At 44.9% G+C, this 16,192-nt stretch overlaps 1 protein-coding gene across 1 annotated transcript in view; it reads left to right on the top strand.

Annotated features, from left to right (window-relative positions):
- LOC115083430 (dynein regulatory complex protein 11-like) overlaps nt 1-16,192 on the top strand; it is a 378,622-nt gene that overhangs the window by 302,335 nt on the left and 60,095 nt on the right. Inside the window, exons 15-16 of the mRNA XM_029587237.1 lie at nt 7,478-7,677; nt 15,496-15,582. Of these exons, the coding sequence (XP_029443097.1) occupies nt 7,478-7,677; nt 15,496-15,582 (287 nt within the window). The remainder of the gene's footprint in view (nt 1-7,477; nt 7,678-15,495; nt 15,583-16,192) is intronic.

The following is a 16,192-nucleotide window of genomic DNA, read 5'->3' as shown; positions in this document are numbered from 1 at the left end:
TCAGAGGAACAAGTGACTGCATAGAGATGCCCTTGGAGTATGCAGAGGCTCATGCTGAGTGCAGAGAAGTGCCCTGGTTGGGGTGCAGAGAGACATGTACTAAGTACAGAGAGGTGCCTGGAGGTGGGAGGGAAACACGTGTGCTACTGAGAGAGTCACCACCGACTGAGTGTGAAGAGACGCTTCTTGAGATACAGAGAGATGCCCCAGAGAATGTGGAGAGACACATTCTTGGTGAGGAAAGTTGCTGGATTGAGGGGAAGACACATGCTTATATGGATAGATGACCAGTGGCTGGGGTAAACACATACTGGATGCAGAGATATATCTATGAAATGAGGAGAGACTGTGCTGGATGCAAAAAAGACATTGCAGCATCTTCAGGGCGGGGAGAGAGGTTTGGTGAGCGTGGAGAGATCTGTGTGGAGGAGACCAGCCTGGATTCCTCTGCACTCGGGCCAATCCCCACCAGTGGGTTATGCATGCCTACCAGCAGATGGAGACGGAGTAAAACCGACTCACTGACGTCTCGGAGATATAGCCCTGCCCCGACATCAGCCTGACGGTGTTCTCCGTCTCCAGCAGAGGGTGGATGTGCACCTTCCTAATGGGGATTGCTTGTAGAAAAAACAAATAAAGAAATAAAGGAGAAGACAGAAGATTCAGATGCACCACTTTAGCTGCTGAGGTGACAACCATTTAGGTGCTCCCTAAGTTGAGCGCTTTAACAGGCCAATACAGTAAAGCGCGGCCGCAGTTACCCCGTTTCTAACCCGCTGTGTACTCACAATTTGGCCGCGTAAGTCTAACCCGCGATTCACTATCTGTTTTTACCGATCCTTACCGCTTCTTTTACGCGACGTGTATCCCTTTCCGCCCGCGGCATGTATATGAGATGTAAACGATCCGATTAGCTATTCCATCCCATACAGTAACGTGCGCCCCGACTGTCGCCTTTTTAACCTGCTATCTTACCGTGTCTTTTACCTGCTAATTTACCGCCTACCCTTACCCCTGCATTAGAGGCGGCAAACTTTCCCCCAGCCCCCGCTCGCCTGCCCTGACCGCGTCCATGGGTGCCGGTCTCCGGGGCAGCCCCAGTCCTCTCTCCCCTCCTCCCGAAGCAAGGCGCAGGGCAAAAAGCGACGCGACATGCTGTTAAAGTATTGGGAATAAAGTGTAACAAAAGTTAACTTACTTTTCCTTACAGTCCTCTCTGCCCTCCTCCGGAGGCGCACACCGCAGCTCCCCTGCCTCCCGGGGGCAGCCGGCGGCGAAAGCGGCCCCCGCCGGCAAAGATGGATGAACGCACGCCCGTAGTGCAATTTGGGTGCTCAAGCCAGCAAAGGCGCATGAACGGGCGTGCGTGACGTCACGGCGTTCGTCCATACGCTTTCGGTGCCTTGAGCGTCCGTCCCAAATTGACGGGCGCTCAAGGCACCGCCCTGCGCCTTGCTTCGGGAGGAGGGGAGAGAGGACTGGGGCTGCCCCGGAGACCGGCAGCCATGGACGCGGCCAGGGCAGGTGAGCGCGGGGGCTGGGGGATGGGATTAGTCGCGATCTGAAGAGCGACTTTCCCGGTGAGTTGGATTTTAGGTTTTTAGGTTTTCTTTTGCTTAAAGTTGGGATGCACTTCCTGGTGCCTGTCATTTCAAATACTGTATAAGGCGCTGTACAGGGCTCTATACAGTAAAATGGATTGCGCGGGCCTAACGCTTCACGGACGCTTCTTGGACGCGGCTTGCATTTGCAAACTATTTAAATACAGCATCGAGCGGTAGGTGAGCCGGACTGTGCGTGCGGCAAACGCGGGTGCGCCCGGCACTAACGCACCTCTTTCTTCCGCACCTTACTGTATCGGTCTGGAAGCCTGAAAAATGGCAAAAATAATAAAGCAGAAGAAGGATGAAGGAGTGTTCGGCGGTGAAGGCTTGTGTGCCCTCTCCCCCTGTAGCCAGAGATCTTTATTTCCTTGCCAGGTCATTCCTCATTCAGTACTTGTTCCTCGGCATCCTTACCCAGCTTTTCCCTCCTCTTCTCTGGGGAGTTAACCAGGAGCGGAGGCGGCTGGGGCTCGGCGGGTTTGAGCAGCTCCGCGCTAGGCCCTGCTTCTTAGGCTCAGTCCGGCCCGGCACGCGGTGTCTCAAGGTGTGGCCTCTGTCCAGGCATGGGCCTGGCAAGTGAGCACGCGCCCCCCACGCCGCAGGACCCGAAGACCCAATGCCTCCACGCCAGTCCCGCGCTCTGCGGCCGAGGAGACATCCCCCCCGGACGTCAGGGCATTGCACAGCATCGCGAAGGAAGGATATTTCCTGCCTGGTGTGATGAAGGAAACAATTCCTAAATCGTTCTTGGAAAACAAAGAATTTGGAATAATTACAGACTGGTGACTCACCTTTCTTTTATCAGTACAATTTTTGAAAAGATAGAGGCAGCTCAGTTATCAGAATTTTAGTGCACTTGTAAGGTTTTAGCGGATTTTCTGTCAGGTTTTAGGGGACATTGCTCACATCGCTTCTTGGTGGTCTGCGTTATACGTTAGGTACGGAGCCATTAGTAGCACTTTCACAGCTCATGGCCGCGTGTGACCCGGCGGACCCGTAGCCTCCTCTTAAATTCTCATGCAAGGACGGTGCAGGAGTTTCAGGATTGCAATGTTTTTTCTTTTATTTTATGTCGATATCGCACCGGTTTTATTTGACCTTGACCGGTTACCAGTTATCCAATGGGGCACAGAATAAGATTGGCGTTGCAGTTTTCGGATTGATTTCTTCTTTTGCCTCTCCTTGGTGCAATGCACTGCCGCCCGTGTACTTCCCTGCTCGTCAGCTGAGGTCTTCCCGGATATCCCGTCACTGCGACGTGCTCGGCGCAATACGACAAGGGACTGTTCCTTTCCGGCTACAGCCCCTGTTTTCTGGAACTCTTTGCCTCAGGCACTTCGCCTGTCAGACACTTTTTTGCTTAAGCAGACCTATTACTAATCTTGCTTGTCAATTCAGTGTTTAAGAGCAGAATAACATTTGATACAGAGATTTATGTGTCATTGTTATGTGGGTCTCTACGTTTATGCTTGTTCTTTTGCACATTGCTTAGATTTTCATTAAGCAGTTCACAAATATTAATAAAGAGTAAAGACAAAAGGACTCGGTCAGTACAGTTAGGTGATTTTTATTTCATGGCCTTGGGTTTCCTCTTGTGGGGTTCCACAGGGCTCAGTCCTTGCCCTTACTTGTTTAATATTTTTATGACTCCACTATGTCAGCTTTTAAAAGATTTGACTGTAAATTACCCCCTTCTTGCAGATGATGATCGATTAATGTTTACAGTTAAAGACGTAGGGGTAAGAGAACAGCCTTTATAATTAAAAGCCTTACTAACATTACTGCTTGCTAGCAGAATATCGTTCTTACACTTAATCCCAAAAAATCAGAATTCTTATGGTAGGCCCTCCAAGCCTGAAGCCTGGTTTTACTGTTTCTTTGCTTGAACAAGATTTGAGTTCTGTGAAGGTGGTTTGCTACCTTACGGTTTAGTTACATTTGGAATTAACTAGGAAATGTCGTATTTCAGCTGTAGCTAAGTCTTCCTGTTTTTATTTGAGAATGAGCTGACAAATTTGGCATCTTTTGTCATATCAAGATTTAAGAACAATTGTACAAGCTTTAGGCCTGGATTTATCAAAATGCGATAAGTATCGCATGCGATAGCAAAAGGGGTGTGGTTTATGCTAATGGACAGTTTATTGCAATTTGTGCTAATTACCTATGCGAAGAGCTAAGTTAGTGCAAATTGCGATAATGTTTTCAGACTTTGCGATAAATGCCAGACCTGTTGTATTTCCTGCATACAACCACAGAGAGAGAGAGAGAGAGAGTGAGTGAGACTAGCCTGATGTTACCCAGGTAGAGTGTCCATCAAGCTAGATTGAGAGAACATTGCACAAATATCATCTTGGAGTGAGTTTCCTCACTCCGAAGGTCATCAAATCTTCACAAGAGACCACGGTCCTGTTCGTACGTCTCACGTTGAATGTCAAAGTGGCCCCTAACCCCCTACACTAATACTTAAACCTCACCTTGAGTTACTAGGTGGGCCTCCCATAGGGATACAAATACCTATCTAGGGAGAAGACATTATGGCTAGGCTCTCTCACTCTCTCCCCAATGGCTAGGCTGGTGCTCCAGGAGCTTCAAACCTACTAAAACAGGCCATTCAGGAGACATCACAAAATGCACTAATCCTGTAACACAAACTATCACACAGCTTAACACTACTGAAAAAGGTATAGTTAAAATCAGCATTAAGTCTGTGCAATAGCACTTCGCAGACTGGCAAACCCAGCCCACTCCCCCTCTTTTTCAGATTTGCATCGCACCATACGATATGGTGCTATCGCATGCGTTAAGGGCCTATGCATTAATTGGGCTTTTTGCATGCGATAAGCCCTTAACGCATGCGAAATCACTTTAGCGCATTTTGATAAATGACCCCCTTAGTGATTTCAAGGTTAGGCTATTGCAATCTAGTCTACGTAGGCCTCCCTAAGAAGCTGCTCTACCATTTGCAGCTTCTTCAAAGTACAAGTCACAGTAAAAGAGAGACTTCAACCTAATGATCACATTACCCCGGCTCTTCAGGAATTATGTTGGTTCCCTGGATTTCATTTAAATTGTTAGTTTTAGTGTTTAAGATTTTATATAATCAAGAGCCAAGCTGTTTATCTAGGAAGAGAACTTATTATTTGTGAACAAGACCCCTGCAGTCATTGCAGTTAGAACTTCTTGTGGTTCCAGGTACCCGAGAGATCAGACTAGAGAAGCATAAAATGAGGGCTTTTTCGGTATTAACTCTCTCCCACTAGAAATTAGAACTGTGGAAAATATAATCTATTTTATAAAACCAGTGAAGGCTTGACTGTTTCAGCAGGCCTTTAGGTAAAATGTTTTAACTGTTTAATTGCTGTATTTTTTATGGAAAAATTATGGGATAAATGTGTTTTATTTTGCCACTGTAATCTTGACTATTTATTATTATGATATATTGTATTTTTAATATTGCAGTAATTCTTATTCATACTGTAAATCACATTGAGATTTTTACTGACTGCAATTAATAAATATAATTCTAATCATAATAATAGAGACGTATATTCAATTTTAACAAATACAAAAAAAAAATGCAACATTGCCTGGAGGAGTGGCTTCACTTTGGCGCCTGTCTCTGGTGCAGCTGGTGCATTATGTTGTACTTTTTATGGTTAATTTTTAAACAGTGATAATAGGAATTTAAATAACAATATATATTACATAGTAGTGAATATGATCTGAATAATACATATTACATAGTTTCACAGTAATATAAATATCTAGATAAGAAATGAGGGCAAGTTCCAAAAAACATGTAAACAGCAATTTATTTTATTTATTTATAGTTTTTTAATATTCTCCATTTTACCAAAATTGGGCTATAGGCAAATTGCAATCAATTTAAGTCAGCAATTGCAATTGAAATACATTTACAGAGGTCTTCAGCTTCACAGCAGGGTACATAACTTCATCTTTGGTCAGATCCAGGTCAGGTAGATCAGGGATTCGGGACTCTGCAGGGAAGATCTAGCTGAAAAGCCATGCCTCCACTTTTGTCCTTGAAAGTAAGGTAGCAAGTTTCAAGTCATAGAGGCCGTGACACCTTGTTCCAGATTTTTGTTGCACAGCAACTGAAGGCAGGACAATCTGGTAGTGGTCAGAGGAGGAGATGAAAGAAGCATCTTTTGACTGGGAGCCAGTGCAGTTGACAGAGTATTGGTTTTATGTGGTCAGATGCTCTGGCACCAACCAAAATCTTAGTGGCATTACTTTGAAGGAGCTGGAGATGTTTCATACTGTATAGCATAATTCAGTTAAATAGGGAGTTGCAGTAGTCGATTCAGCTGGTGATTACTGCATGGATTACAATGATGAGGTTGTGTTTAGGTAGTTGTGTAGATGGTGCCTCTGGCGCAGGGTACATAAAGGAGGTTTTTAACCATCTTTGTGATATTAAATTTCTATATTAGAACTTCTCTGACTCAGCCATCAGAGTTACCCCCTACGTTCATCACCTTCCCTGACAGGTACCCTGTTATAACTCAGAGAGTCAGTTTGAAGCCAAGGGGGTTCAGATTGACAAAATACATCACCATGGAATTTAATATCACAAAGAAGGTGAAGGCTTCCTTTATGTACCTGTGCCATGATCTGAAAGGAGTAGGAATGAATCTGCAGGGTTAGGAGGTGTCGTGCTTATATTCATGGGATGGTTTGTTTCAGAGATATGTGTAGCAGGGATTGGAATGGAAGCATCAAAGGAGGAACGAATGGCTTAGATGTTTTTCCATGAAAAACCGAGCAAAGTCTTTGGCTGTGTGATCTCCTGCATTGGTAAGGGTTTTAGGGGGGGGGGGTGGGGGTGTCAGGCTTGGAGAGTTTTCATACCAGTTCAAAGAATTTAGCTAGGTAATTTAAGGATAGATGTAGTTGTTTAGAGGATTTTTTTGAAAATCGTCCACACTAGATGGAGTTAAAAGTATGCACAATATGCCACAAGACGCACACGTTTAGCTAAATGGGTGCTCTCACTGTCAGTGGGCATGAGGAGGGAACAGCTGTAGTGTTTCACTCTTCCATGGTGAATTGATGGAGTTCTAGGATCGGGGTAGGAATGGGTGCTCTCACTGTCAGTGGGCATGAGGAGGGAACAGCTGTAGTGTTCCATTCTTCCATGGTGAATTGATGGAGTTCTAGGATCGGGGTAGGAATGGGTGCTCTCACTGTCAGTAGACAGGAGGAGGGAGCTCTTGTAGTGTTTCACTTTTCCATGGTGAATTGATGGAGTTCTAGGATCGGGGTAGGAATGTGTGCTCTCACTGTCAGTAGACAGGAGGAGGGAGCTCTTGTAGTGCCTCACTCTTCCATGGTGAACGGATAGAGCTCTTGGATTAGGGGTAGGAATGGGTGCTCTCACTGTCAGTAGACAGGAGGAGGGAGCTCTTGTAGTGCCTCACTCTTCCATGGTGAATGGATGGAGCTTTTGGATTAGAGGTAGGGATGGGTATTGTCAGCGGGCAGAAGAAGGGAGCTCCTTTTGTGTCTCACTCTTCCATGGTGAATAGATGAAGCTCTTATGGGAGCAGGTAGGTACTGTCAGTGGGCAAAAGGAGAGAGTTCCTGTAGTGTCTCACTCTTCCATGATGATTGGATGGAGCTCTTGGATCAGAGGAAGTTGGGTGCTATCAATGTCAGTGGGCAGGAGGAGGGAGCTCTTCCATCATGAACAGATGGAGCTCTTGGATTAAGAGTAAGAATGGGTATTGTCACTGTCAGTAGGCAAGAACAGGAAACTCTTGTAGTGTCTCACTCTTCCATTGTAAATAGATGTGGCACTTGCTTTTAGAGAATGTGTTTTTATTTATGGTTTGGTTTTTTTTTGTCTCTAGGCTCTGCATTTGTTCATGAGAAGGCTCCTTTAGTGAAATCTATCCTGCTGGCAGGACCTGCTGGCACTGGTAAAAGGATGCTAGTCCATGCTATCTGCAATGAATCTGGTGCTAACTTCTTCGATCTATCCCCAGAAAACACTGTTGGGAAGTACCCTGGGAAGAGTGGCCTCCAAATGATGATACACATCGTATTCAAGGTAGTATGCGAGCGAAGGTCAGGGTTTGGCAGAGAGTAATCCCATAGTTAGGATCTACCATCCATTTGAATAGTTTTCTTCTTGCACCAAAGACGACTCCAAGGGCAAGTTCCCATGTGGGAAAGGATAGGACTGGAAGTTTTGGTGACTCAGTCTTTAGAAATGTAGATAGCTGATGGTTATGAGGATCGCTTGGTAACTTGCCTGACTGGTGCAAAGGCTGTGGACCTCATGCAACCTGTAGGTATGGATGAGATGATGGTGCAAGGAAGAGATTTTGGATTTGTTGGGAACTGGGCAACATTTTGGGGAAGAGAGAGCCTATTCCACCTTAACCAGTTGCTGTGCAACGTTTAAACTAGAGCATGGGGAAAAGCCAACAGTCACCCAGGGGTGCATGGTTCAGAGTGAGGGATCTCTTAAAGGTACTCTCAGGACAGGAAAGTATCAGGAGAGAGAGAGAGAGAAGATGTGTAAAGGCTGAAGTAGCTTAGATGGATCTGAATACAGAGCAGACCTGTATCAATTGCTAGTGTTAATCAGGTTTTATTTGTATGTATGGAAATCTTGGATAAGTCTGGTCATGGTGGAGAGTAGGTCTAAAATGATCTGGATAACTTTAAACCTAACTAGCTATAGTGAACATACAGCTGGTTAAGAAAAAATCAAACAACCTAGCAGTCAAGCACGTCTGATGTCCCCTCCCTCTCCCAGAGTAATGTACAGAAACCTGGTTGTAGCCACAGTGGCCTCTCTGTTGCCCACACTCCTTGGAAGAGCACAGGCTGGTGAGGGGGAGCGGGCTCTGCGTGCACGGGGCTGCAGAAGAGCCGGCTTACACGGGTAAGTATCTGTAAAGCTGCTCTTGGCTTTGCTCATTCTCGTGTACTGGGTGAATCGTGTATTCAAAAAAAAGAGCGGGTAATAAATCCAATTACATAAATACAAATCAGTAAATCTTCACCACCGTTCCGTGTTTTTTTTCATCCATGAAATCCAGGTTTTCCAGTTACACAGAGGGAAGTATTTCTTAATGAATCTCTTTCAATCTCAGTCGAGGGCCACGGCGGCTTCCTTACATCTGCAAAGATAAAACATGGTCTCCCATCCACAGCCTCACTCTCTTTAGTGAGGGAGAGTTTTTCTAACAGCCATGCTGAGGGTTTATTGCTGGGAGAGAGTTAAGTCAATACCTCACTCCCAGCCAGGGTTTTCATGCTCTCCCATGCACAGCCTCACTCTCTTTAGTGAGGGAGAGTTTTTCTAACAGCCATGCTGAGGGTTTATTGCGGGGAGAGAGTTAAGTCAATACCTCGCTCCCAGCCAGGGTTTTCATGCTCTCCCATGCACAGCCTCACTCTCGTTAGTGAGGGAGAGTTTTTCTAACAGCCATGCTGAGGGTTTATTGCGGGGAGAGAGTTAAGACAATACCTCACTCCCAGCCGGGGTTTTCATGCTCTCCCTTGCACAGCCTCACTCTCGTTAGTGAGGGAGAGTTTTTCTAACAGCCATGCTGAGGGTTTATTGCTGGGAGAGAGTTAAGTCAATACCTCACTCCCAGCCGGGGTTTTCATGCTCTCCCATGCACAGCCTCACTCTCGTTAGTGAGGGAGAGTTTTTCTAACAGCCATGCTGAGGGTTTATTGCTGGGAGAGAGTTAAGTCAATACCTCACTCCCAGCCAGGGTTTTCATGGTCTCCCTTGCACAACCTCACTCTCGTTAGTGAGGGAGAGTTTTTCTAACAGCCATGCTGAGGGTTTATTGCGGGGAGAGAGTTAAGTCAATACCTCACTCCCAGCCAGGGTTTTCATGGTCTCCCTTGCACAACCTCACTCTCGTTAGTGAGGGAGAGTTTTTCTAACAGCCATGCTGAGGGTTTATTGCGGGGAGAGAGTTAAGTCAATACCTCGCTCCCAGCCAGGGTTTTCATGCTCTCCCTTGCACAGCCTCACTCTCTTTAGTGAGGGAGAGTTTTTCTAACAGCCATGCTGAGGGTTTATTGCGGAGAGAGAGTTAAGTCAATACCTCGCTCCCAGCCAGGGTTTTCATGTTCTCCCTTGCACAGCCTCACTCTCTTTAGTGAGGGAGAGTTTTTCTAACAGCCATGCTGAGGGTTTATTGCTGGGAGAGAGTTAAGTCAATACCTCGCTCCCAGCCGGGGTTTTCATGCTCTCCCTTGCACAACCTCACTCTCGTTAGTGAGGGAGAGTTTTTCTAACAGCCATGCTGAGGGTTTATTGCGGAGAGAGAGTTAAGTCAATACCTCGCTCCCAGCCGGGGTTTTCGGGATCCCAGGAGGGCGTGGGGAGGAAGACAGGGGGCCTGGCCCCGGAGCTCTAGCTGCTGCTGTATTTGTTTTAATTTGGAGGGTTCCTGGGGAGAGAAACTGGATCGGGTGCTGCTCCAGAAATTATTGTCACGAGGACCATATAATTGGGCATAAAGGCCCCAAATTCTTTTTTTTTTTTTTTGGTTTCCAGTTCACAGCCACTTAATTGGATTTCTTCTCAGTATTATCTGGTTAAGTGGCCATACGCAGTCCGATAACATTCAGGTATAGCCAGTGTGGAAGTTACCTGCCTACAAGTATCCAGATAACAGACTCTTCTTCAGCAACAGATTCTATAAAGTCAGGATAAACAACAATGAATCTCATCCACTCCTTACAGATCAAGGAGTCCCTCAAGGATCTTCACTTTCACCCACCCTCTTCAATATCTACCTCCTCCCCCTCTGCCACCTACTCGCAAACCTTAAGCTCACCCATTACCTCTATGCGGATGACATGCAAATCCTTCTTCCGATTACAGAATCCCTTCAAAAAACTATCACCTACTGGAATGACTGCCTTCAGCCAATTAAAGACCTACTCTCTAGCCTCAACTTAGTATTGAATGCCAATAAAACTGAAATGCTCATTATCTCCCATGACCCCCTCACCAGCTCATCAAGCTCCTCTCAATCAATAAACTCAAATAGCACATTCTCACCTGACGTCAGGGATCTTGGAGCCTGGCTAGACAACAATCTTAACCTAAAAAGTTTATAAACCTACCACAAAGGATTGCTTTTACAAACTGCAAGTCGTCAGAAATCTAAAACCCCTCCTACACTTCACTGACTTCCGGCTAGTACTCCAATCCATCATATTATCTAAGCTCGATTATTGCAACTCCCTTCTTCTCGGTCTCCCCACAAACACTATCAAACCCTTACAGATGGTACAGAACGCCGCCGCCAGAATCCTCACAAACTCTAATAAAAGAGATCATATCACTCCAATCCTTCGCAACCTTCATTGGCTTCCTATTAATCACAGAATACTCTACAAAGTTCTCACAATCGTCCACAAAGCGACACACAAACTTGCTCCTATCATGTTAAGCACACAACTTCAACCTCATACATCTTCCAGACCAATTAGAAGCGCATACAAAGGCACCCTGCATGCCCCGCCGATAAAATCATCACTGAGCAAACGAGCACTATCCTCAGGCAGGCCCACACCAATGGAACGCGCTCCCTCCAGATCTAAGACTAGAACCAGATCATCAGGAGTTCAAAAAAAAGCTAAAAACCTGGCTTTTCCGCCAAGCCTTCCCAGACACTTAAGGCTGCCTAGATGCTATGATAAACCCAATTAGGGGATACCTCATTGAATTATCCCATTATGACTTTTTAACTGCACTATGATTTTGATTTCATACGTTTCTTGTATCTATACTATACTATGTTTAATTTGTAATTTCTACTTTGCTCTATTCCTCTAATGTTCTATGTAAAGCCCCTCCCCTTTGTTGGGCATTTCACTGTTATATGTAAACCGGAGTGATTTGTATTTCATACAAGAACATCGGTATATACAAATTAAAAATAAATAAATAAATACATAACTTTACACGACTATATTCAGTGCGATGTGATCCGGTCTGAGAATTTAGCAGCATCATAACTTTAAAGTTGCTTCTCTTCCGCCTATATTAGCACATCTATGCTAAGTGGATACCAAAATAAACATGAACAGAGCAAACATGATTATAAAAAAACAACACATTAGGCAAAATTCCTAATCAATTAAAGCAACTAAACTCAAAACACAGTAACATGAAAACATACCTAGACAATGCAAAGATAACAGTACAATAAAATAAAAGGATACCTACACAATGCAAAGAAAATATAACAATATTTATTTATTTATTTATTTATTTGATTAGGTTTTTTTATACCGGTGTTGGTGCATACCCTCACTCCTGTAACAATGTTTTGTAAGGTAGTATTATTTATTTATTTTAAGTTTTTCTATACCGGCATTCGGGATGAATAGCGCATCATGCCGGTTTACAATTAACAAGTGGTGAAGGAACACAAAATAATAATAAATAATAATAATAATAAACATTAACAAGTGTTGATAAAAGGTTGCAGTTACAATAAAACAAGGGAATTACACAACTTGGAACCAAGAAAAGGAGCTAGGAATTTAACATAGAGAACAAGTTTGCCAATTAATGGTGTGTACTAAGTTACGGCATTTGCAACGTTAATGAATTACCCTGTTGAGGTAGAATTATTATTTACCATGTTAAGAAAAAGTCTTAGCGTTAGTTAATGGTCAATTAAGGTTCAGTTGGGGTCTGGAAAGTAAAAACATAAAATACATAAAAAGGAATAAAAAGTACATGAATGTCATAAAAAAACAAGAAAAGCAATAATCAAAATACTAATATCTAAGTAAATTAAAAAAGAAACTCAACTCTAAAACTTAAATTATAAAAACAATCTAAACTAAAATAATGCTTCTAACATAATCCAAAATTATGGAAAAGATTGTAAACATCCAACTTACAGAATATTTAGAAAGCAACAACATTCTGCATCCAGCCCAATACGGCTTCCGTAAATACCTCAATACAGAAACCCTCCTGCTCTCCCTCACGGACCACTTACTCATAGGCATGGACCGAGGCAACTGTTACCTCCTCGCCCTACTCGACATCTCAGCTGCCTTTGATACCATCAACCACAACCTCCTCATCAACCGGCTATCCGAAATAGGCATCTCAGGCCTAGCCCTACTATGGTTTAAATCCTACTTATCTAACAGAAAGTTCTCCGTCAAGATAGGAAATGCCAACTCCACCCTCTATCCCTTGTCTCAAGGTGTCCCACAAGGCTCCTCCCTCTCCTCCACCCTTTTCAACATTTATCTCACACCTCTATGTCAGCTCCTCACAGACCTCGGCCTCAAATTCTACCTCTATGCAGATGACGTTCAAATCGTCATTCCCATTCACAACTCTCTCTCAGATGCCCTTGCCTTCTGGAACACATGTCTTGCCAACATCAATGACTTCCTCACCAACATCCACCTCGCTCTAAACTCCTCCAAAACAGAGCTGCTCCTTATCTCTCCTCACCTCCCTCCCAAACCACCGATCTCCAACGATCCAGCTTTCAACGTCATAACACCCCAACCCACAGTAAGAGACCTTGGGGTTATCATAGATCAACAACTCAATCTCAAAAAACAGATCAACTCCATCCTCAAAGAAGGTTTCTTCAAGCTTCACATCCTGAAGAAACTCAGACCCCTCCTCCACTATCATGACTTCCGCACCGTCATCCAAGCCACCCTTTCCTCAAAGCTGGACTACTGTAATGCCCTCTTCCTTGGCCTACCCTCCTCCACCACCAAGCCCTTACAAATGCTCCAGAATGCCATCGCCAGGGTCATCACCAACTCAAGGAAAGCTGATCACATTACCCCAATACTCAAAGAACTCCACTGGCTCCCCATCGCATCCCGAATTCTCTTCAAAATTCTAACCATAGTGCACAAGTCCATCCACTCGCACAATTCCAATTGGTTGGATGAACCCTTTCGTCCTATACGCACTGAACGACCCACTCGCACTGTCAACAAAGGCACCCTCTCCATTCCCCCTTTGAAAAAAGCCCACCTCTCCTCTACTAGGGACCGTGCACTATCCATTGCAGGCCCTAAACAATGGAACGCCCTCCCTACCACTCTCAGGCTAGAGCCATGTTACGCCAAGTTCAGAAAAAAACTTAAAACATGGCTCTTCCGACAAGCCTACCCTGATTAAGTACACCGACTTCTGCAAGTATCTCGCCTACGCCTTGTATATTCCTGTAAATAGTCCGTTGCAGTTTTTATTTATTGCTTAAATTCCTCCACCTCCTGCTCTTTGTATACTCCTCCTTGTTCGCCCTCCCTGTTCATTGTAATTTCTACCTTTAAAGTTACATTGTAAACCGGTATGATGTATGCATACTAATACCGGTATATAAAAGTTTTTAAATAAATAAATAAATAACTAGCTATTGCTTGAAAAGGATAGCTAGACAATGCAAAGATAATAATACAACAATATAAAAGGATATCTAGACAATGCAAAGAAAATTGATGAGTGTGCCTGAACAGAAAACCAACATGGAGAAGGAAATCCCCAGAATCCTCTGCTTTTCTTTAGCCTGCCTGGGCTGAAGGAACTCTAAGGGGGTCATTTTCCAAGTGGCTCGCACGCGATAAGGGACGTTGGAATATTGTAAACCGGTGTGAAGGTATACACCAACATCGGTATAGAAAAATAAATAAATAAGAAATTGCCATACTGAGTCAGACTAAAGGTCCATCAAGCCCAGCATCCTGTTTCCAACAGTGGCCAATCCAGGTCACAGGTACCCGGCAGGATTCCTAAATTACATAAGAACATAAGAAATTGCCATGCTGGGTCAGACCAAGGGTCCATCAAGCCCAGCATCCTGATTCCAACAGTGGCCAATCCAGGTCACAGGTACCCGGCAGGATTCCTAAATTACATAAGAACATAAGAAATTGCCATGCTGGGTCAGACCAAGGTCCATCAAGCCCAGCATCCTGATTCCAACAGTGGCCAATCCAGGTCACAGATACCCGGCAGGATTCCTAAATTACATAAGAACATAAGAAATTGCCATACTGGGTCAGATCAAAGGTCCATCAAGCCCAGCATCCTGTTTCCAACAGTGGCCAATCCAGGTCACAGGTACCCAGCAGGATTCCTAAATTACCTAAGAACATAAGAAATTGCCATACTGGGTCAGACCAAGGGTCCATCAAGCCCAGCATCCTGATTCCAACAGTGACCAATCCAGGTCACAGGTACCCGGCAGGATTCCTAAATTACATAAGAACATAAGAAATTGCCATGCTGGGTCAGATCAAAGGTCCATCAAGCCCAGCATCCTGTTTCCAACAGTGGCCAATCCAGGTCACAGGTACCCAGCAGGATTCCTAAATTACCTAAGAACATAAGAAATTGCCATACTGGGTCAGACCAAGGGTCCATCAAGCCCAGCATCCTGATTCCAACAGTGACCAATCCAGGTCACAGGTACCCGGCAGGATCCCAAGAGGGTAGAGAGAATCCAAGCTGCTGATCTCAAGAATAAGCAGTGGATTTCTGCAGCTCCACCTTAATAATAGTTAATGGACTTTTCCTTCAGGAACTTGTCCAAACCTTTTTGAAACACAGCAACACTAATAGCTTTCACCACAGCCTCCGGCAAAGAATTAATTATGCGTTGAGTAAAAAAATATTTTCCCTTATTAGTTTTAAATGTATTAGCTGGTAACTTCGTGATGTGGAAGACTGCGGGTGTACCCAGCCATCAGTTTTACCTGCACGCGGTGCCATCCACCATTGGCTCAGGTCTGAGGAGATGCTGGGACGCTGCGGTTTCTAAGGATGCTCGCTTCACTGGGTGCACTTTCTGAAGATCTTTCCAGCTTTCTCTTTCGTATATTGCAGGTAGCAAAGAAAATACAGCCCTCAGTGGTCTGGATCGGAGACGCAGAGAAGGTTTTCTATAAGAAAGTGCCGAAGGAAGAGAAGGAGGTAAGTGATGCGAGAGAGGTCAAGGTCATGATGGGGAGCGTCAGGTTACTGGGGCACCTGCAAGCATCCCACTGTCGGGGATTATTTTAGCAACACTATAACAGGAAGCAAGGAGAGGCTAGCTTACTTCTGCAGGCTGAGGTATCAGATCGCAGATCCCTTCTCTCCAGGGTTAATAAGGGGATGCAGAAAGCAAATGTCTCGTGCAGCTCAGTCCACAGTAGGTTACAGGGTTAACACGAGAATTCACTGCTTCCCTTTACAGGCACAGATGCGCTTACCCACAGGGGTCTCCTCGGAGTCCTATCAGCTGGGAGCCGTATTGTGTCGTGTTCCCAGCAATTCTTTTAAGCTCCTGAGGACCAAGGCAAATCCTCGGCTGAGTTACAGCTCTGGGCTTAGGAGAGCAGGAAAGGCCTTTCTGCTTGCTCTGTTTCCTTTCTCTAGAGCCAGCAAGAGGCCCAGACACAAGCCTCCTGCTTCTCGTCCCATCAGGCTACCAGTTTGAAACTGGATCAATGCTCTTTTGGCCTAACAGGGAAAGGAGCAAGAGGAGGAGAAGTGAGGGAGTAGAGAAGAGTGAGGTGGGTAGGAAGGGAGAGAGAGAGGG

The sequence above is a fragment of the Rhinatrema bivittatum genome, chromosome 2 (genome assembly GCF_901001135.1).
Source record: "Rhinatrema bivittatum chromosome 2, aRhiBiv1.1, whole genome shotgun sequence".
Lineage (NCBI taxonomy): Eukaryota > Metazoa > Chordata > Amphibia > Gymnophiona > Rhinatrematidae > Rhinatrema > Rhinatrema bivittatum.
Note: the sequence above shows the minus strand (reverse complement) of the source record. Positions and strands in the feature narration are given on the sequence as shown.